This window comes from Biomphalaria glabrata, chromosome 11 (assembly GCF_947242115.1).
Source record: "Biomphalaria glabrata chromosome 11, xgBioGlab47.1, whole genome shotgun sequence".
Lineage (NCBI taxonomy): Eukaryota > Metazoa > Mollusca > Gastropoda > Planorbidae > Biomphalaria > Biomphalaria glabrata.
This window is the reverse complement of record NC_074721.1, coordinates 33,024,924-33,048,644: the sequence shown is the minus strand read 5'-3', so window position 1 is coordinate 33,048,644 and position 23,721 is coordinate 33,024,924. Positions and strand designations below refer to the sequence as shown.

General features: G+C 33.2%; 1 protein-coding gene across 1 annotated transcript in view; it reads right to left on the bottom strand.

Annotated features, from left to right (window-relative positions):
* Nucleotides 1-23,721, bottom strand: part of LOC106055042 (uncharacterized) — a 135,679-nt gene that overhangs the window by 18,794 nt on the left and 93,164 nt on the right. The window contains exons 124-144 of the mRNA XM_056004484.1: nt 23,453-23,473; nt 22,109-22,257; nt 20,945-21,157; nt 20,491-20,667; nt 19,822-20,035; nt 19,184-19,461; nt 18,785-19,076; nt 14,677-14,913; nt 14,244-14,390; nt 12,608-12,805; nt 11,144-11,389; nt 10,054-10,276; nt 9,602-9,774; nt 8,797-8,958; nt 6,417-6,542; nt 5,178-5,303; nt 4,624-4,713; nt 4,225-4,347; nt 3,522-3,770; nt 3,011-3,142; nt 1,735-1,860 (exon numbers count right to left, since the gene is read on the bottom strand). Of these exons, the coding sequence (XP_055860459.1) occupies nt 1,735-1,860; nt 3,011-3,142; nt 3,522-3,770; nt 4,225-4,347; nt 4,624-4,713; nt 5,178-5,303; nt 6,417-6,542; nt 8,797-8,958; nt 9,602-9,774; nt 10,054-10,276; nt 11,144-11,389; nt 12,608-12,805; nt 14,244-14,390; nt 14,677-14,913; nt 18,785-19,076; nt 19,184-19,461; nt 19,822-20,035; nt 20,491-20,667; nt 20,945-21,157; nt 22,109-22,257; nt 23,453-23,473 (3,702 nt within the window). The remainder of the gene's footprint in view (nt 1-1,734; nt 1,861-3,010; nt 3,143-3,521; nt 3,771-4,224; nt 4,348-4,623; nt 4,714-5,177; nt 5,304-6,416; nt 6,543-8,796; nt 8,959-9,601; nt 9,775-10,053; nt 10,277-11,143; nt 11,390-12,607; nt 12,806-14,243; nt 14,391-14,676; nt 14,914-18,784; nt 19,077-19,183; nt 19,462-19,821; nt 20,036-20,490; nt 20,668-20,944; nt 21,158-22,108; nt 22,258-23,452; nt 23,474-23,721) is intronic.

Sequence of the window (23,721 nt, the reverse complement as noted above, 5' to 3'; positions counted from 1 at the left end):
GTATGAACCCAGGGCCATTGAGATGGCCAAATGACAGTCCAGCGTGCATACATTATGACTAGGCAGCCTTGATAGTACTGAGTATGTCATTCTCTGTACTGCTGATTTGTCTGGTCTCAGTGAAGAAAAGTTGGCAATTTCCTTGACTAATTGTTGAAACAAATGTAATCAATAATCAAATGTAGCTGTGCTGAGTTGGCAACTTATCCCTCATGGAATGACGGCATAACAGATGTACCCCATAAGTGCTATAAAATTAAACTCAGATGCCATTTGCCCTCACTGGCATAAAGAAAAGTAGCTGGGAAAAGATGGCCTCTCAAGAAGGCCGCAGGACACACATTTGTTAAAGAAAAGCACAAGGGAACCCCCAGTGGACAACAACTTGTCCGCACTGGGTGTAGGAAAATGTAAACATGGGTAAGGGATGTCATGTTTCTTAACTGTAACTATTTCTAAGTGGTTGTTTAATGTTTGCTTTAAAAAAAATTATTTGAATTTCTTAAAAAGTTAAAAGATGAATAAAAAAATGTGTTCTAAACACAACCACCTTTACTGTAATCTTGATTTTTTCATACAATTATTGTTACATTCTCTTGTTTCAAATATAATATAAATATTGTTAAAGGAATCTAAACACTTAGGACATTTTCAGCTTCGGGAATACAGATAGTCAGTTTGAAATCTGGCAGAATCATGTTTTCAATTGAGTTCAATTTCAACAAAATAAGCATAAATCAGAGACTGTTTTTTATATTAAAAGAATGGTTCACACTGTGGGATGTTTGGCTAAAAGGCCAAAAACCACTTAGCTATGGCTTAGCTACCTAACAAGGGAACTAGAGCTTGAGAAGAGTTGTGTTTGCTGAAAGCCTAAAGGCAGCAGGAAAACTCCCAGATACCCCTTCCCCCCAGTGTCCACAAAAGGATTGGATCATAGCACACTGAGCATGCTGTAAGCATAAAAGATATACCATTAAATAAGCAATAAAAAAAACATTTAAAAAATGTTTTTCAACACTCAAATGAACATTAAACTATCAATAAGACAAAACTACACAGTTTATTGTTAGTGCAATATCAAGCATTTTGTTATAGAAGGATAGAGGGAGACAACAGTAAGCACAATCATTAAGAGATTCAATAAAGCACCTCTTTGAAAAGTTATTAAGTGCAACGCAACATGTCATTGTCACTTCCTGGTGTATTCTGCTAATGTATGATATTAGGGCCTCTTCTGGCCTTATTAGAATTTGGAATAACTTTTGTCTTCATCAGTTTTGCTAATGCGTAGTGCTACCAAGGTTACTGAATAATTAGACCACGACACAAATATATTTAGAAGTAACACTTTCTCAGCAGACAAAACATTTATTAATCATAACGAAACAGTCCATAATAACCTGGCTAGTTCAGCCATCAAGAATTGCACAGCGTATCCAATATAAATTCAGTAGAAATGTTCTAAAATATATATAGTTCACTTGAAATCTCTAAGTCAATCTACTTTACATGAAACTACACAGAAAAACACATATCGCTCCTTACTCCACTGGAGCCCTGAATCAACTGAGGTTTCTCACCTCGTGGTCAGTTACAGACCTGATATTTTCTCATGACTACTCACGGAATAGTTACATGACTACTAAATCACTTTCTGTCACAATGGTTCTCAAACAGGTCTGTGACAGCCATTTATAAACTTTAAAGATTATGTGTTTTTTTTTAACTTACCCATGACACAACTGGCTCTGTCAGCTTTTAGCCTGTAACCATAGCGACAGTAGCAGTTAAATTTGCCAGGAATGTTTTCACATAAATGTTCACAGTTGTCTGTATGTTTGGCACATTCATCAAGGTCTTTTATCATGAAACAAAAATTGTTTAAATACATTTTTTTATATCTTGATTGGATAATGTAAACATAGAATCTAATTTTGTGAAATGTATCCATGACAAGGGATAAACTTAAAAGAAATGCTAAACACAATCGCTATGATTAGTCATATTTAAAGAGATCAAGCTTTAAGGCTTACTCCAGATTGACATATAAATGTTACAGTAAATGTATCTGATGATTGTCACACTTAAATATTTTACAAATATTTACAAAACAGTGAATGACAAAACCTTATGGAACTTAGGTCTCCATAATCAAATATTTCACTTTAAAAAATTTGTATTTCAAGTAATTGAGTTGGTTCAAAAAGTTTGTTTGATGACTCTTTATTTTGTTTCCTTTGTATTTGCAGATGAGCAAAGCTATTTTGAAATATATGGGATAGTAAAATGGTTGGGGATCTAAGTACTCCCAAGCTTGAAATTCATATTATCTAAATACTTTTAGATTTCAAATGGTGAAGAGTGGTATAATTAAGTCAGATAACATCCCAATTCTTCTTAATATTTATTTATTTATAACTCCAAGATGTTGTAGATATGCTCTATATGATACAAATATTAGCATTTGTGAATAAATTATTATCAAGCTCCTACAATGACAGATGACATGTTTCCTGTTTACAGACATATCTGGTATGGATATACTTGCTCTGGGAGCATCTGAAACATTTTTTTTTAATACTCAGACCATTAGTTCTCTTACAATATCTATCAAAGAGATGCCTCTTTAAGGGTCTTTGCTTTTGTAGATTGTAAAAATCTTTGGGATCTTGGACTGCCATTATAGAAGCTTGTGGAGTGGTTTTAAATAGGCCTAAATAACATCTGCAGGATTGCTATCTCTTCAACAAGTGCTAAAGTAAAAATGTCAATGACAGCACAAGCATTTCACTTGCTGAGATGTGTTTTTATCAGTGAGTGAAATATATTAAAAACTGTGTCACATTTTAAATTAGTGGAACTCAACATCTAGCTAAAGGCCCAAACTTTTATAACAAGTCTAAAATTTGTATTGCACTAATGTATCATAGGGTGGGTATGGGACATGTATTTTTAAACTAACAACAACACATTACACTTCCAGGCTCAAAGGGTTAAAATCCTGTACCTTCACAAGTGTAGTTAGAATTACGTGCATAGCCACTTCTGCAGACACAAGAATAGCTTCCCTTGTTGTTGACACAATCCTCCACAGCAAGATTGCAGCTATGTGTAAGAACATCAGCACACTCATCAATGTCTGAACAAAGAAACCAACAGACTTATTAATTGGCAGAAAAAAAAAAGAATTATATTATTGTTTAAAAAGTTAGTTTTTAGAAATAACACTGTTTTACAATGGGATTAAATACAAAAAAAAATATTTTTTTTAAAGATCTGTTTAAAATATAGTTACAAAATTGCAAGATAATGTGTTCATAAGGCTAGTATAAATGGAAACTTACAGGCTCTTCTATATTTATGATATTTATTTCATTTTTCATGGTCATTTAGCATGCTCTATGCCCTATGGTCCAACATTTTTTATTTGGGTCTGGAGTATTTATTAGCAATATCTCAGCTCAAGTTCAATTTTTTAAAATATTAATTAATTTCTAATTAAAAAAAATATGACAAACCTGTGCATATTCCAGTAATATTGACATAACCAGAAGGACAAGAACAAGTATATGATCCAAAGGTATTAGTACAAACTTGACCAGCTGGACATGCATCTAACAGTGCAGTGCACTCATCCACATCAGTGTTACAGTTAGTACCAGTCCAACCTTTATTGCATATACAACCTTTGACATTATCACATGTGCCAAGGCCATTACACACGCACTGACTTGCACAGTCCTTGCCATAGTAAGGGTTACTGCATTCTGGAAACAATAAAATCACTCCTTATAGAAGTCTTACTATGAGAAAATAAGTTATTCTATTCAAATTAAAAACAAACAGCTTCTGTAATGTTCCTACATTTATTATTATTATTATTTATAACATGTCTCAATGCTATCCTCCATGGTGCCAAACCTTTATAGAAGATCTCAAAGCAGTGGTTGGGAAAAGGCTGCAATTTCTGTGGAGACAGCTTGTTGCTCAACAGGCTAAATAGAGCAGAGGAGGATCTTAATCTAAGTAAGTCTATCTTAACCTGAGAGAGGTATCTGTAAAAGGTTGCAGAGGTATCTAGTTCCTGAGTGAGGTATCTGTAAAAAGTGTCTGTGAGAGAAATACGTATAAGATGTCTGAGAGGTATCTGAGTGACTGTGAAAAAAATCTGTCAGCAAAAAACAGCTTTGGAGACAAGTTAGCAGTAAGACAACAGCATACTTTTGCATGAAACACCATCATCATCAAGTTTGAATCCATTGAAGCAAGAGCACATGAAACCTCCAACAGTGTTTTGACACACTTGACTGCAAGGCTTGTTGCCATTGTTACACTCATCAACATCTGCAAAGTAGATAGAAAAATAAAAATGAGGCAAATCTGATATTTAGGGCACCTCTGAGTCTACCTACCTCCAATAGGTACCTGACATTAATTAGGAAAAAGTAAAGGCAGTTTGTCATTATGCTGGCTACATGACATTCCAATTAATCATGCGCCACAGAAACAGATGACCTTTACATCATGTGCCTCATAGATCACAAGATCTGAAAGGAAAACTTGACTTTATACTTTACTTTCATTATATACCCATTATTTGAGCCTTTACTACACACTTACCTATACAATTAAGGCCATCTACTTGGTAGCCAGCTGTACAGGCACATCCTTCACTTGTACAGAACTGACTACAGCTGCATGAACCACTTCCTGATCATGAGAAATGAGTTTGGTTAATGTTATAGCATATAGACATATAAAACTTTTAGGCAATATTCAATATTTCTGGTTGAAATGTGATTTCCTAGCCTAGAATCTTGAAGTGTGAAGGGCTCATTATATGCTAGAAGCTTTAAGTGTTTGTTTTATATATTAAAGTTCAACTGCCAAACAGAAATACATCATTCTATTCAAAATGTAATTGCTATTCCAACAACATTTCTATAAACAGATTATCACAGTATGAAATAACAGACCACTTAGAAATGAAGGGATTATTTATAAACTCCTAATTTTTATATATATATTTTTTTTAATAATAGGCTACATTTTTTGAGTAGCTGTATAAATGATAATTTTTATTTATGTTTATAATACAATTATTAAAACCTAATCATAACATTTGTTAATCATCTATCAGTATAATGTTGATACATGTGCTAAAATTATTTAACCTTGAATGCAAGTTTTATTATCACTAGACATGACACTTCCACTGTAGCAGGTACAGTCATAGCTGCCTTCAATGTTAGTACAGATTTGATTACATTTGTGAGTTCTCTCAGCACATTCATTGATATCTGAAAAATGTGGAAATGAAAAAAATATGAAAAAAAGTAAATGATTCTTTCATTAAATTTACCTATTTCATAAACACAATTTATTTCAAGAGCATTTAAATATAAATTTGATTTTTTTTCCTGGAAGGATAAATTCACTATAATAAATTTATCTCTCACAAAACTAAGTTAAACCTAGTAAAACAATAATTTCTGGAGTGAGAATACAATGCTAGTATTTAAACCGTAATCTAGAAACTCAACATTTCTGGTGTGAGAGTACAATGCTTGTATTTAAACCATAATCTAGAAACTAAACATTTCTGGTAAATGATAGAAACTGATAACATAATAGTCTGTAGTAGAAACTTTAGGATTTGTTAGTGACATTTGGCCCCGCAAACACAGTTTTGTGCACCTTTGAGAAAAAGACAACTTTGTTTCTATAGAAAATAGCTGACCTATAGCCTCCACTCTTTTTCTATGTTTACCAAACAAACCACTGCTAGGACTTGCTATCAAGCAGAATCCAAACACATGGTTATGAAAGCTTGTAAACTAGTACAACCTTCATACTGATTGTAATGTGTTAAAATCTTTATTGAAGAAAGTCTAAATTTATTATATTATTTTTATAACATGCACTGTCATTTTTAATCAGTTGAAGTACACTAATGTAGATTTATTTTACTAATAACCTAATGAAGTAATAAAATGTCCCTTTAAAATCTTAACAGCAAAGGTTAATGAGGGTGTCTCCTGGTAGCACCATGATCAATGGCTGTAATAGTTACTGTCAACAGAGCTCTATTAACTTAGTGACACTCTGAAATACTTAATTTTTAAAATCTTAATCTGGGCTTAAAATTAAAATTAAAGACAAGTACTAATGTATCTAACTGAAAACATAGAACCAAGATTTTAAAAAGCTAAGAGAGTGGAAATTAACAGACCAGCAAAACCTTGAAAACAAAAAACAGCATAGATTAAAACAGAAGTCTCAAAACAGTTTAGATGAAAGCATGGATAGAAACAAAAATATCTAAAACAGCATAGATTAAAAAAGAAGTTTCTAAAACAGCATAGATTAAAACAGAGGTCTCTAAAACAGCATAGTGATTGTAAAAAAATAACCTGAGCATTTATCCCTGGAGTCTTTGCGATAGCCTACATCACAGTAACATCTGTAGGAGCCTACTGAGTTTTCACACAATTCATTGGCATCACAATAGTTAGTTTTGTTTCCACATTCATTTATATCTGGAATAATGATGACAATTGAATTTAAAAAGGTGATATTGCAAAATGGAAAACATACTGGAAAACAAATGTTCTCCTTGATGATAATTATATAATTTTTTAAACGGTATTATTTATAAAAATGAATCTAACAAGAATTAATTGCATAGTATTTGTAACACAGATATGGGGAAAAAGCTACTGCATATAAATTGTAAAACACTTTGATACAGAATATCAAAGAAGAAACAGGAAAAGGAATAACAACTGAAAAAATTCTGAAAAAAAAAAAAATTGTGTAGAAAACCTTCTCATGTTCTATTAAGGGGAATTTTATTTGGTCAAGTAATGAAGTACTAAGCCTTAACCCTAAGAAGAAAAAACAGTGGATTAGTGATGAGACATGGAAATTAATCGAAGAGAGGAAATGGGCTAAACAGGCAGTTAACCTAGCAAAAACAAGAAACCACAAGCAACAATCCAAACAAGACTACCAAGCAGTTTCACAAAAGTCATCAAAATGCTCAGACAGGACAAACGATCATTTTACAATAATCTGGCAGAACAGGCAGAAGAAGCAGCAGGTAAAGGAGATATAAAACAACTATACAAAATCACCAAACTTCTCAGTACCAAAAAGGCTAATTGCAATGTTCCAGTCAGAGACAAATATGAAAAACTACTTTCTTCAATAAATGAACAACTTGAAAGATGGAAAGAATATTTTCAAGAAGTGCTCAATAGACCTAAACCACAAAATCCATCAGATCTAAATGCAGGTCCAACACTAGACATAAACATGGAAGAAATAACAAAAGAAGAAATAAGGAATGCACTCAAACAAATAAAGACAGTTAAAGCTGCTGGAATTGACAACATACCACCTGAAGTCCTAAAAGAAGGAGGAAGTGAAATAGTTGAACAAATGCACAAACTATTCACCAAAATTTGGTTAACAGAAATACCTCCCGGTGAGTGGAAATAGGGCTTGCTAATAATAATACCAGAGTGGAGATCTATCACAATGTGAGAAATGGCGAGGCATTACTTTGTTGTCAGTACCAAGCAAGATTTTCTGACCAAGCTGACCAAATAGCAACACTTGTAGAACAATGTGTAGAATGGCTATCTCCTCTCTATGCAACTTTTGTCGACTTTGAAAAAGCTTTTGATAGTGTCGACAGAGAATCTACCTGGACTGTAATGAGACATTATGGGATCCCCAATAAAATAATAACCATAATCAAGAACCTTTATGATAGTTTCACCTGCCAAGTAACCCACTGTGGCAAGCTGTCAGAGGAATTTCCAGTCACAACAGGAGTCAAAAGGGATGTCTTCTTTCACCACTCCTGTTCCTTGGATTGGGTCACAAAAGAAGCCTACTCTAACGCAGGGAAAGGAATCCAATGGACTCTCACACAAAAATGGGAAGATCTGGAATTTCTGATTACATAGCCCTATTATCACACATACTACAGGATATGCAAGTAAAGGTCACAGCTTTAAGCGAAGTAGTAAAAAAGAGTAGGCCTCAAAAAAAACCACCAAAAAAAAAGGACTTAAAGTAAACAATAAACAAATTGGAGACATAGTACTGGATTCTCAGACAATAGACCAAGTAGAAAATTTTATATACCTTGGGAGTGTAGTCAGTATATCAGGTGGAACAGATGAAGACATTAAACGCCGTATAAATCTAGTGCGTCAGACATTTACACAGCTAAAACCAACCTGGAAATCTCCTCACATCTCAAACAAGACTTAACTAAGAATCTTTAACTCTAATGTCAAGGCAGTCCTACTGTATGGTTCTAAAACATGGAGAACAACTAAAGCGACAAAAAAAAAATACAGACCTTCATCAACTGATGCCTGAGAAATATCCTAAAAATACAAAGTAGAAAACACCAAACTGTGGGAGATGAGTGTACAGAAAAATATAGAAATACAGATCTTAGAGAGGAAGTGGAGATGGATTGGTCACACCCTTAGAAAAGATACCAGCAACAGACCTACGCAGGCCTTAGAGTGGAACCCCCAGGGAACAAGACGCAGAGGAAGACCAAAAAGAACATGGTGACGCAGTGTACTTGAAGAAGCCGAGAGGACTGGGAAGAGTAGGGAAACCATAAAAAAACTAGCAAGAGACCGTGGAGAGTGGCATGTTTTTGTCGAGGCCCTGTTCCATGAGGAACTCAAAGGAGTGATGATGAAGTAATGGATTAACTGGCTTAACAGGAAGCAATTTGAGTTTTATGTATGTAAAACTTACCTGTACATGTTGAATTTCTAAGCTCATAACCGTCAGGGCAAGCTCCACAGTCATAACCAACAGTACTATTTTTTTGTTCTGCAGCTGTGAGATCTCTGCAAGTCTGACCTTGACTACAAGGAGCAGCTAAGCAGCCATCCACTTCTCTTTCACAATCATTGCCTATATTTTTAAGTTCATTTGAATAGATCACTGACATGCATACAAAAAATATTATCTGTATATAAATATAGATTAAAAAATCTCAAATTCAATGGATAGTAAAAGTCAACAAGCAAAATATAAATGGAAAAAACTTATTTAAAGGGGAAGAACTCTGCCCTTAAAACTATCTCTATCAATCATATACAAACTAATTCCCTTATTCGATATCAAACAAAATAATTACCAATAATTATTTATTTTTTTATTGATTTATGTTTTGTTAGATGCAATAAATAATTGTTTAAAGTATCAACTTGATTCAAGAATGCTTGAGAGAAAAATAGCATTAACAATTATTTAAGGGGACTAAACCCAACAAAACTGTTAATACTGAAGAAATAGTTTCCCTTGTTGGTCTCAAACAAAATAATTGATTACCAGTAATTAATTGACTAATTGGTTTCTTTTTTTAAATTGGATGCATTTCTTTGCCAATGAATAATTGTGAAAAGTTTCAACTTGATCCGAGAATGGTTGCGGGAGAAATAATGTGTACACCCTTTTTAACTAGACAGATAAAATGAGTTGATGCAAGCTTTGTAAAAATATTTTTTACTAGTCAAATAAATATTTCATGAAATGTGGCTTTAAACCATTTTACCTGTGTAAGCAGGCCAACAATTACACGGGTTCAAAAGAAATTTGCCTCCAAGGTATTCTGTTTCCCGGGTTTTATTTAAGTTACAAGTTCCAGCACTGCTACATGTAGGGCAGACAACTAAGCTGATATAAATTATACCTGAAAGTCCTCCTTTTGAATCTTTAGCTTGAACTCTACATAAAGATTAAATGATGTAAGTTAAAATATTTTTATTTTTTTTCAAAAATAAATGTGAAAAGTATATTTATTGTAGAGACTCAGCCATCAGTTATTCATATAGATCATTACTTTTCTTATCAATATATAGAATCCTATTCAGATGAGATATCAGAGATATCCTAAGTGCTTTATATTATACAGCACTTCTTAAAAGTAAATATGTTTATCAATATTTATACTAATCATTGGCTAAAAACTTCATGCAGAATTCATTAACTTTACAATAAACATACCCTATTAGAACGGAGTCCAGTGAATTGGGTGAGTAAGTAACATCTCCTGTTTGATTGTTTATAGAAAAACTGGCTGAAACATTGCCGACTAGTTGATATGTAATGACATCATTATCAACATCTGTGGCAGCAAAGTGTATGGTTACCTCTTTGCCTTCATAAACTTGAAGTCTATTGTCATCATTCAGAGAAGAAGTTAAACTTAATACTGGGAGGTTGTTCACTGAAACAAAAAATGTTCAAGAGACTTAAATATTTTTGTTTTTATAATAGCCCAATAAAAAAAAGTCCTAACTTCAGACCTTGTGGTCTATAGGGCAGATGATGTAAAGGTCATCTGTTTCTGTGGTCTACGGTTAGCAAAGGTGTCATGTGGCCAGCACAACAACCAACCACCTTTACTTTTCCCCAACTAATGTCAGGTGCCCATTAGAGCTGGGTGGACTCCAGAGGCACCCAAAGATCCTGAAATAAAAAAATCTTAGTCTTCACCAGGATTCAAACCCAGGAACACCAGTTTGGAAGCTAAGCACTTTACCGCTCAGCCAATTTGCCTCTAATAGCTAAATTATGTGAAAAAAATGTTGACTATTGTTTTGGATATGTAGTGTGGTATCAGAGTTAAAGTGATTGGCTTCCAAAATGAGGAGTTACAAGTTCAATTTCCACTGTAGGCTGGGATTTGAATTTTGGATTTACAGAATGATCCATTAGTTGGGGATAAACATAGTTGTTTTGCTGGCCAGATGATACCTAGTTAACCTTTAGCAATAAAAATAAATTAGTTTTAAACCATCTTTACTTCAAATCACAAGATCTGATAAGAAAACTACACAATTATATTAAAAAAATGAATTATATTTTATATTTTTTTTATACATTACGAATAGAGAAAAGATTAACACATAAGTTGTTCAATACATTGATAAAAAAATAAATGGCTTTACATTGAACGAAAACAAAATAAATGCAAATTATAGCATAGTCTTTGTGAACAAGGAAAAAGTCATAAAAAAACAACATGGATGTATAAATGTGAAGCAGCATTTAGCAACCGATTTCTAGAATCATAAATGAGTTGCCAACTTACTCTGATCGTCTTTAACACTGGCAGCTTGAGAACTAGCAGCAAGGGTAGAAGCAGCAAAATCCTCGTTTCCAGTGGCAACATAGTCAAAGACACAAGCAATATTATTCTGACATTTTTCTTCTGCATTTTTGCGAATTGTCTCATTCACCTCTTCTAAGAACAGAGGCTCAAACTTAGGAAACTGATAGGTTGTAGCATTTTCACCTTCTTTGTATTTAAAAACTGAGTTTGATGAGGTCACTCCCCCTGAGAGTAAAGATATATGACAAACATTTAAAGATATTCTCAATAGTATCTTCTTATCTTATGAATTACAAATGCTCCTTCAAAAAAGAAGATAATTATGTCCTACATATATTCATGGGTTAATGTAGTCATGCATGATAATAAAGTGCTTAAACTGCAAAGTCATTGATTTTTATAGCTTATTTAGGACACAAAATGAAACTTATGTATTGAGGTATTGATTAAGGTTTTTATTAAAACATAAACATTTATAATACTAATGTAACTAATAAGACCAAAATATAGGAAAAAGAAGGAAAATGATATTGTTTCTGTAGCTGGAGAGACCATTGAAATAGTGCAAACTTGTAAATAACTTGGTAATATCTTAGAAAATCAATTAAATTTACTGCAAATACTGATTATTTCAGCATAAAGGGTGGTAAAGATTACGATTACTTAGAAAAATGTCATCACTTAATGTTAGCGAAAAGGCCTGGGCTAAGTTTTATCATGCTCACATCTGCAATATTTTAAGTTTTAGTATCACTGCCTGGTATGGCAATCTGAGCATTAAAAATAAAAATAAACTTCATAGAATCCTAAATGTTGCTGGTAAAGTCATTAGCAAAAACAAACCCCATTTGGGCAGTTGTTTGAGAAAAATACTCATAAAAAAAAGCTAAAAAGATTCTAGAAATAAAAAATCCCCCTCTGGATCACAAAAGAGATACAAGACACCGATAGCAAAGACAAACAGACATAAAAACTCTTGTCCCCCTGGTAATCAAATCAGTAAATAAAATTAAACGATCTGATATAAAACTTTTCGCATGTAAATTATAATAATTATAGCTTTTAAATAGCGCTACTTTCATGCTTGCAGCATGCTCAGAGCGATTTAGTTTAATCTCTTTTGTGGACCATTGGGGTGGAGGAAGTATCTAGGAGTAGGTTTTCTGTGCTGCCTTAGGACTCTCAGTAAACACAACTCTGCCCGAGTCGGGTGTCGAACATCGAGCCCGTTTCATAGGTAGCCAAGCCAAGCCAAGTTCAAGCGCACTTAGCCTCTCGACCACGCTTCCCACCAAATTATGAGTGAATCTGGTGTGAATGTATATTTTGGTTTTCTATAGTTATAATGTTTTGTTTAATATAATGCACAAATTTTAAGACAAATCCTTATGGATAATAAAGATTGTTATTATTATTATTATTATAGACAAGAATCACACTTACATTTCTTAGCAAATTGTTCATAAATTTCCCTCTCTGTGCTGGTGTTGCTAAGACTAGTTCCATTGGGAAGAACAAAGTCATCATTGGGGTCGTCATTATAATTTCCTAAAAGCCCAAGAGTTTTTCCTTTCAAATCTTTAGGAACATTGACAGAAAACTCCAGATAGCCATCAGCATTGTAGATCTCAATTGAAATGCCTAAAAACAAACAAAATATTAAGATATATTTATATTTACAAGAGCTTTCTGAGAGCTCTGGCTTAACGATTATTAATAATTGTGCCAAAAATTAGGTTTAGAAATAAACCTAAACCTTGTGCAACAAGAGAAGCAAACTCAACTTCTACGAAGTATCCAGACTTAATGTAACTATCATTTGTCATATCTAAATTTTACAAGGTCTAATATGGGTCTATGGGTCGCAACAATTTATCAATTTACAACTATTTTATAGCTTTTTTTTAATATAGTGCTACTTTCATGCTTAAAGCAGGCTCAGAGCACTATGGTCCAATCTCATTTGTGGACCAGTGAGGGAAGGGGTAACTAGGAGAAGGTTTTCTGCGCTGTCTTTAGGCACTCAGTAAACACAACTCTGCTTGAGTCGGGTGTCGGACTATCATGTCTCTGGTGACACCTCATAGTTCACAAAATGAGGACAGTGTATCTATCTCAAATTAGGTCACTCGTACCCACGCTTAAATGCCAGAAAGACGCTGATTAAAACTTAGTTCAAGGCTACAGCACAGAAACATAATTAACGTAGGTTAAATTAACAAAAAACAATTAAAAAGAAATAAACGGGTCAAGGATGGGTACTGAGATGTTATGGTTCTTTATTCTAATGAAAATTTTAAAAGGAGGAGTGTTAACCTGGGACGAGAGAGAGAGAGAGTGCTAGAAAGTTAGACTTAGAAGTCGTTAGTTTTAAAAGTAAATAGTTATTCATTTTATTGTTCATTTTTACTGAATCCTGTATCTGTATCTTAGTACATACATTTATTGTTTCAAGTTCAAGTTTAAAACAATTAAAACTCTTGAAAAGCGTATCAACACTTTGTTACTAAACTGATTATTAAAGTGTTCGAGCCATAGTTACGGCACCTCCAAACCTTCATATGTCAGAATTTTGTATCATCAAGATCATCAAGTCAAACAAACATAATTAACACCTGACAGGATCTCGAGCCAAGACAAGCCAAGTTCAAGCATACTTAACCCTCTACCACGCTTTAAACTATTAAACATTTAACAATTTAACTTAACTCTTTCTCTCTTGCAATTTTTTACCACATCCACGGTGGTATCGTCAGGAGAGAAAGCGTTAATGGACTACACTATTATACAGACAGATTTAAACTACTTTATGAGATATATTAATAAAATTCATATGAAACATATATTTCAAAACATAAATGCACAGCTATTGTACTTATAAATATTTTGGAATTATTTCTAATGGGTAATTTTTCATTTACTATAAAAAGCGATGCTGCAAAAAAACAAATATAGATTTAATACAGACAATTGTGAGATTTAGAGTTTATTAATATTATCTTTTGATGTCTCATTTAGCTTCCAGCAGACATTTCAAATATGAATCATTAGATTAAATTGACAAATTGAAAGATCTTACTAGAAGGAAAAGCTGCTACTGCAATTGTTTTATTGTTTTTTTCTTTCCTAGAGACCTGGACATCTGCCACTACATTAGATCCATTGTACCGCTCATCTGCATAGAAATCTGTTGTCAGATCGGCACCACAGGAATTTATTATCATGCCTGTAAAAATTGTTATAAATTTGAAATTGAAAATAGTGATTAATTATTCATTAAAAAAATTAATACATTATATAAACACAACAATAACAAATTAAAAGCTTCGACCTTGATGGCAGACTGCAGTATGCGCAATGGACTTTTGTCTGGACTTCTCGACGGATCTGGGTTCATGCCCTGCCTGCTGTCATTCCCCCTCATCCAGGGGGGAGGTTTGGGCTAGGAAGTAAATCATTTTCAGCTCTGAAGGAACATCCAAAACAACAAAATAAACATTTGACAAACAAACCTTTGCTGTCTGCACTTAGTTCCACTTGGAATGTGGCTGTGTCCCCCTCCTTAGCTGCAAAAGCTGAGAACACTGTGGCTTTGGTTGCATTACCAGCAGCAGACAGAGCTTGTTTGGTGCGAGCTTGCAGAGTAAAATTTAGTTCATTGATGAACAGAAGTATAAACTCTCCCAGTCCATTCATGGTGTATCCTGTGCCATCTAGTGTGATGATATGGGGATCTCCCAATGCACTTCCTGTGAAATAACAGCCAGAAAAAATAAAATAATGAAAAACAGAATAATACAGCAGTAATATAGTAAATTCAAACATTTTGTTCCTTTCAGAATTTGCCATCTATAGAGCAAATGATGTTAAGATAATCTGTTTCTTTGGACAACTGTTAATGAGAGTGTCATGTGGCCAACAAAACAATCAACTGCCATGACTTTCCCAAATAAAGTCAGGTACCCATTACAGTTTGCTGTCTTTACTTTTCTCCAACTAAAGTCAGGTGCCCATTAGAGTTGTCTGGACTCAGGGGCACCCTGAAAATCCCAAAAGTCAAAATCTTCAAACCCAGGACACCAGGTTTGGAAGCCAAGCGCTTAACCACACAGCCACTGTATTAAAAAATTAATGATTATATTTATTTGAAGAATTTAGTGGACAGAGCCAATTAGGGGCACATTACTCCTTCCATATGCTAGGACAAATTGGTACAAATGCTCTTTCTTCCTTAGTGCTATTAGAGCATGGAATGGATTGCCTTAGTCATCCAGGAAAACTTATGACTTGACTACATTTAAGTCATTGATTAACATGCATGACTAGATGCATGACAGACAGGATGTAATCATCTTCTATTTTGAAGTAATGTCTGTATTATATAAGATAAGATAAGACATAAAAATTTATTTGCCATTATTTTAAAGTAATGGATAGTGATGGGAACTAAACTAAATTTTTTTAGTTAAACTAAAACTAAGTTTGAACTAAAAAAAAGTAATTAAACTTTTAGTTAATCACAAATTGAAAAAATTAGTTAAACTAAACTAAGAAACTTTAGTTAAACTTTTACAAACTATTTTGACCTTTTTTAAGGACGAAACAGCCAAACATGAAAAATATAAAGCACAACCAATCTCTTTAGCTAAATGTAATAAACATTTATTGGTGCACATAAAACAAGATTTAAATGTCTTTATGGGATAGATGTAGATCTTAATAGAATCACTAGAATTAGAATACTATTATAGAAAGAAATTAGAAGTAATTGTCCAAGTTCTAATATAAGTTACCTTTAGAAGTAATGATAAAACTGCACTCTAACTAACTCGACCTAGATTCTAGAATATTCTGGATCTAGATCTAATATCTTCTGCAAACGAAATGATCAGAAACATAATCTGGATCTAGAATTAAATCTAGCTACTAGACCTAGTTCAAATAATTAATATTTTAATCAAAAAATAATCTAAGAAATACTAGTTAGGCCTACTACTTCTACTACTACTATATCTAAAATCTAGATAGAGTCTCTAGTAGATATCTTAGTAACTCTAGAATACTCTAGATCTAGCTACAGATTTTAGATTATTATAATTATATGATAATTAGGCCTATGATTATAACTAGATATGGGTATTTATGTCTGTATACTCTATAGTAGTTAATACTAGATCTAGTCTGTAGAGATATAAGTATAATTATAATAGAAGTAGATGTAGATCTAGTCTAGAATCTAGAACTCTAGATTTAGTTAATTTAGTATTAGATCTAGTAATAGTATAGTGACGACTATTATTAGTTAGTTAGATACAGTTAGTCTAGTATTATAGTCATTATAGATCTATCATCTATGCATCTTTAGGTCTTAGTATAATAAGTAATTAGATATATAATATATCTAGATCTAATAATCAAATCTAGACTCTGAGGTAGTTCCTTATTTCTGACCTACTTTAACCAAAGTCACGTGATTGTTGGACAACAAAGAGGAGAATGGCCTTGTCTTCCTATATTTCCATTGCTGTTGCTCCTCTATTTTTACGAAATTTTACATTTACAAACATTTTAAAATATTCAGAGTACATCAACAAACTCCCTGAATGTTCAAATAACTTTACGAATGTTTTCATAAAGGGCCAAGAACTGTTCAAGGATAGGTTTAAATTATCAATGATATTTGCTTTATAGTCCACAACAAGCGTCAACACATTGCCGATGATACATTCACATACAGAAGAAGATGTTTTTACAAACGTTCTTGTAAGATTAAAAAAAAAGCTTGGTATAAACTACACAAAACACACACACACACAGATATATATATATATATATATATATATATATATATATATATATATATATATAGAGAGAGAGAGAGAGAGAGGCCTATATATGGGATAATATGCATATTAGTTGAAACATTGTTATTTTCATAAACTTCAGCTATTTTTTAACGTTAGGCCTATATATTTCATATTCCGGTTATTGTGTTGGATACATGATGTATTATTATGTTATTAAAAGTTCTATCATTTTTTAAGAAATTCACAAAATGTTACATTAAAGTTTCAAAAATGCGTTGACGAAACAGATCTAGATCTATTTTATTACTTAGAAACCAAATTTAACAATGAAAGGGCGGGGTAAGACACATTTGACCTGTGTAACTGTAAGAGTAGATCTTGATTTATCATTGACTATCAGATGTGTTATTTGTTCGCTAAACAACTGAAGCCTATTACGCACAAGGAAAACTCATGGCAGTCTTTTTATCTTTTATAACAACTAGTCGACATATCGACTACACACTAGCCCTAGAGCTATCTGACCAATACACACTGGTCTGCTGTCCAACTTTTAGTGTTCTACTCAAGTTCAAGTTTGTTTACTTTTGGGCAGAGAGGAAAAGGGGGGGGGGATGAAAGTGTTACTTTTTTTCTTCTAGCACTGGTTACCCGAACGCTAAGAACTGTAAGTGTAGTCATTCATTGTAGATCAAGAAATCTTGATCTCAGTATGGCAGATTATAGGCCAACGCTTCGGTACTTTCTATCAAAGGTTTAACTATTTGTTTTAGTTGAAACTATTAAAAAAATGTATCTCTAGATTCTCCTGTTATTAACAAATTATAGTTTAGCGCTAATGAGTAAATTGAAACCACTAAATATTGACTTAAAACGCTTCAGATTCCCACTACAAACTAACTAAAACTAAGCACGGTGCACGTTGTATACACACAACCACGTGACTAGGGGGGGAATACGAATAGTAGAATCTCTAACTAATAGTTCTAGTCTAGTCTAATAAAGTAAAGTAATATAGATTTCAATTAATAGATCTATATTATTGACTTAAAATTTTAAATTTACATCTAGATCTAAGACTACTAAGAGTTAGACTCTACTTAAGACTAAGAGACTAAAATAATTAAATATAGACTATTATGCCTATATATCTAATAGTAGTAATAGACTAATTCTAATACTAATAGACTAGACGTCACTAGACTCTAACTCTAGATCTATCTACTAGTAAAAAGTTTTAAAATAAAATAGAGTCGACATTTCTTTTAGATCTATAGTAAAGCAAAATTCTTTGTCTGCAGCTATACAGGAACACACTGGTGTTTAAAAAAAAGCAACAAAATGTAGATCAATAGAAGCAAGGAATTATCAGGATTTATCAAGCAGCGAAACTTGCTAGAATATAATGAACACGTTTATTTTTCTCGCCTTTCAAATACATTGAATTGGCGGGAATAGCGACCATTATAGGGTAAAGGTCAAAAGGCTTTCTAGTGAGCTGTGCACCCTCTAGTTATTTCTCCTCTCTATTATTTATTACATATATTCTCCAAATTACATAGATCTAAATATTTATTGGTATGTCTGTTAAAAAAGTTTGTAAAATTTGTAATTAAACTTTTTAGTTTGTAACTAAAAAAAATTAATTAAACTAGGATTTTAACTAAACTTTTTTTTTTTAATTAAACTTTGGCCTTAACTAATTTTTTTTAGTTAAACTAAAAGTTAGTAACTTTTTAGTTAACTTTTGCCCATCACTAGTAATGGAACTAAGTCAGATGAAGTTTGCTGAAAAGATTTTGTTACAAATTACCAGAAATAAACTCAGCATACAAAGAACAGCCCAAGTCTGGTCTCACTTTGTTAAACAAATTACAAAATTGGGATGGACAGCTGGAGTCCACACAACACCATTTGTGTGGGTTGAAATCTTCTTCTTTAGACTTCCTGCCATCATTTCCATACCACCACCACCATGGATCATTTAACAGCAAGTGGCTACCATCTGGATCTCTGTGATCAACATATGGGGCACTTCTCCAGGCAAGGTCCCAAGCATACCAGTCCCACCAGTTAGTGGGATAGGTGTATCTGTAGCAGCAGAGCTGAAAGAAGAGATTATTTAGGAACATCAAGAACCAAAGATTTGATTGTGTTTGTATTTTTTTGTATTTAAATTATTTTCAAATTAATTAAACAATTTTGTGTTTACCTTATTTAGAGGATTTCCTGAAAGAAGTCTATTTTTGGCAGTCTGACCAATAGCAACACAGTAAATGTAGGTATTTGTAAAGCCATAGAAATTCCAAGAATATCCCCACCATTGTGCACCCAATCGATCAAGACTGCAAGGACATTTGTACAATTGATTCATGTTTTTCTTAAATGAATAATTGTTTATCAGGTATTGGTTTTCTTGATAAAATCTTAGGCATTTGCTGTCAGTGTTTTCAATCTTGCCAACCTGTTCCATCCAAGTTCCATAGTGACCTAAGAAATAGATCAATTGAACTGTATGCAATATGACCATTCAATAAATATTGAAAAAATATTTTCAAAAAGAAAACAATAAAAACATTTAAAGTAAGTAAAAATTAAAAAAAAAAAAGCTTATATAGCGCCACTTTCATGCTTATAATAGCATGCTCAGAGCGTTATGGTCTAAGCTCTTTTGTGGATAACTTGGTGGGGGGGGGGGTTAGAGGAGTATCTTGGAAAAAGTTTTCCATGTTGCCTTAAGGCATTCAGTAAACACAGCTCTGCTCGATTCGGATGTCGAACCTTGAGCCCCCACATCCAAGGGGTTTAAGCCTCTGGGCCACACATCCCACAAGTATAAATGAAACGTACCTGTGTTCCAAGTCAATACATCCATTTTGGTAGTTAGGTCGGTGTAAGTGACACCAAAGTCTCTGATCTTTTCAGAATTTGCATAACCCACAACTATGGGCATCCAGTAATCATACTGCCAACTCATGTCCCCTTTCTTATATGTAACTGTAACATAGCCTGTTTCTCCATCAGTAGCATAAACTGCTTGGAAAGTGTTGGTTTCTTTCTCTGTCTGATTGTAACAACAAGTAATTAAGACTCATTGAATAATTATAATAATATTATTTATAGCTTATACATAGTGCTACCTTCATGCTTATAGCACGCTCAGAGCACTATGGTCCAATCTTATTTGTGGACCAGTGGGAGAAGGTTTTCAGTGCTGCCTTTAGATGCTCAGTAAACAACTCTGCTTGAGTCTGGTGTCGAACCTCAAGCCCCTTCATAGGTAACCAAGCCAAGCCAAGTTCATACGTACTTAGCCTCTCAACCACGCTTCCCAAGCTTAATAGACATATATTATACAGTATTTGTTTTATTGCTTACAGAGCAGTGAATGCAAGAATTCTTTTTCAAAAATATAAAATTCTAATATTTTTAAAACAATAGGATGAATGTCACACAAGCTAAGAGCTTGTTTGCTCAATAAAAAATTAGTTTTGGTGACATGTTTTATATTAAACTTACCTTATAACAGTACATGTCATAGTATACTTTATACCAATACTGAAACCACCATTCTCCACCATACCATTGGTAGTACTGACAAATCCAACTGTACCATTTATATGGCTCCACATTGACCCAAGTAGCCACCAAAACATAGGTGACTTTAAACTTTGAGAGTTGGAAAAATTCTGTTATCTGTAGAAGAAAATTAAAAAAAAAATATTTGTTGATTGTATTTACGATAATGTCATAAAATGGCTTTTTTCTCTTTATTTTAAATATGTAATTAAGATTTGAAAGGCTCTGTACAAAAACCATGAAAGAAAAGGGAATTTAAGAGTCCATTTTTTTTTAAACTTTTCCAAATGTCCAAGCAATCAAGCTAACTCTAACCCCTTTTGAAAGCCATCAATTAAAAAAAAAAAACAAAAAAAAAAACTGATAACTTTGTTACATGTTTATGTTCTCTTACCTCAGAGATTGCTCTTTGTATCACTGCATGATTTTTTCCAACCACTGAAGTCTCATACAGCTGATAATAGGTTTTCCCATTATTTCTGTTGTAGTAATCATAGTAAAACCAAAAAGGAGCCAGCAAACCTTCCTGGTAGTCTGGGTCATAGTACAAATATGGCCACCAACTGTCATATCCTTTCCCAAATCTGATGACTCCATTAGCTTGGACCTGTAAGAGATACGTACACAATTTTTTTTAATGATTCCTAACAATATATCTAAATTATAATAGCAAGGCAAAGAATACATGTTCTCAAACTTGATAGTCTAAATAGTCTATCAAAACAATCCAAATTAAAGCTTTCTATCCCTCAGGTTAGATTTATCTAATACCCATCAATTAAAGAACTCAGGTTGTTTTAAGGACAATGAATTACAAGTATTTAAGCATTAAAATAGTAAATATGTCGTGATTGGTCAAATATGAATACAACTTTACATCCCTTTATGTGGTAATTTCAACAGCAAGCATTTTTTTCATACAAACACAATTTAGAGCATTTGCTAAAAGTCTGGACTTGTGAAACCTGACCTTGTGGAGCATCACCAGAGAATGCTGACCATGCCCTTCAAAGCTGCATACAACATCAAATGGCCCAAACAAGACTCTAGCCCCAAAACCCTCCTATAGAAGAAAAACTATATGAAGAATTGCCTGATCTGGAAACCACTGCGCGGTTCATCTCAGATATAGGATTACTGATCTGAACCCTTCGACATGTAAAATGGGAACAAAGAAGAAGAAGAAGAATAGCATTTGCTACTTACTGTCAAATATTGCATTATCACACTTTATATTAGTGGCTCATTTTGTATCCCATGATCAATATAAAGTTCCCCTTTCAGACCTTGCAATCTATAGGGCAGATGATGTAAAGGTCATCTCTTTCTGTGGCCTATGGTTAACACGGTTGTCATATGGCCAGCAAATTGACCCACCACCTTTACTTTCCCCAACTAATGTCAGATTAGAGCTATATAACTATAACTGAGGAAAATATTGAGCTCTAATAATAATAAATAATCTATCAGCATATTAAATATGAACAACAATCTTCAATGAAAACATTTGCATGAGATAGAAGTGATAATAATGGTAAAGATTTGCATGAAGACTTACAGTAACTATTTTTACTTTTCTGTCCCCAAACGGAACCCCAGATGGGAAGTAGATTGGATCACTTGATATGCCCCACCACCACCACCACCACATGTCTTGATGTACAGACAAATCATTGTCTCCAGATGTTGGACCATAGGGGTATAAAGCTGAAACAAACAACAAATAGGTTCATAAGTTAGTGATCATTATAGAAAACTAATAGATTCATTGTAAGCATTCAGTTAGTTTACATTAATTTAGTGAGGGAAAAAAGATTTAGGGCTTAAAAAATAATTTGATTGATGGAAAAAAGATGCCTAGATAGACAAACACAAAATTATGCATAAATAGCAGAACAATTAAAGTTGTAGATAAAATGAAAACAAAATGAGTCTATAATAGAGTTATTCAACACTTAATAAATAATAAAACGTGACCTCAAATCAGTGAACATCAATACTGACAATTGGGAAGACATAGCTCTAGACCGCAACAGATGGAGAGAGAGACAGTGACCAAGAAAGCTATGGACAATGAAAGTACATGGGTCTCAGCTTTGGAAGAAAAACGTACAATCCGAAAAACGGCCAGATCCTCTACCACCGAAGCAAAAGCCACCTTAACCTGCACTATCTGTGGACGGGAATGACTCTCCAAAATAGGGAGTATCTCTCCAAAATAGGGCTCCATAGCCACATGAGGAAATGTGCTCTGAGATGAACCATAGTCGTTCTATGACTGAAGGAGGCCAATGATGATGATGATGACTAAATAATGATACCTTACCTTACTGTCTCCAATATAGGCTACTTTAAAGCCAATAACTACTATAAGCACTCAAAATTCATAATTATCATGCTTTGATGATTTTTCAAATGAAGGTTTTCCAAATCCTGTTAGAATGGCTAGTCAAGAGAGAAGGTTCAATTTCTTTTTATAACCTGGCATCCTTTTTTATGTTGTTTAACTCCCAATATTTGAGTGTGTGTTCTTTCACCACTGTTTGACTAACAACATTTTTGAAATGTATGCATTTAAATCTTTTCAGCTAATTTTCAAGTCAAATGCTTTAGATGCAGCATCAAGTCTTGTACTTAGCTTTCTTTATTTACTTGACAATAAATATTTCTTTTAATACCATAGCATAAGATGGCAAAATACGTAGGTCACAGCTGGGGCTGCGTAGCCATGGGAAATACTGTATTCCTCATTAATCTTCCGACAAGCCTTATTAGATGCCAATACATTCTACATATAATTTAAAAGAATAGTAGGATAGTTGAAGAATATTTTGTTATGCATTTAGTTTGCATGAAGGTTTATCAATAGAATTAGTAGCAGAAAATAGAATGAACTTCTTACCTCTTTGTGCTTTCAGTGGATCTAGAAAAGGTCAAAATAATTTTTTTTTAATGATTAAAATAAATCAAATGTTCCTGAATTTTTTTCTAATCAAATTTATTTTTGAACAGCTGCTTTATCAAAAGTTTTCTAAAAGAACTTTCAATTTGAAAAAAGAAAAATTAAGAAATGCATTCCTTCCATTACATTGCATTAAAAAACAAAAGACTCAAAAAATGTGACTGCTCCTGTAATTAGGAGTCCCTTCTGCCAGTTTCTATTCGTTTGAT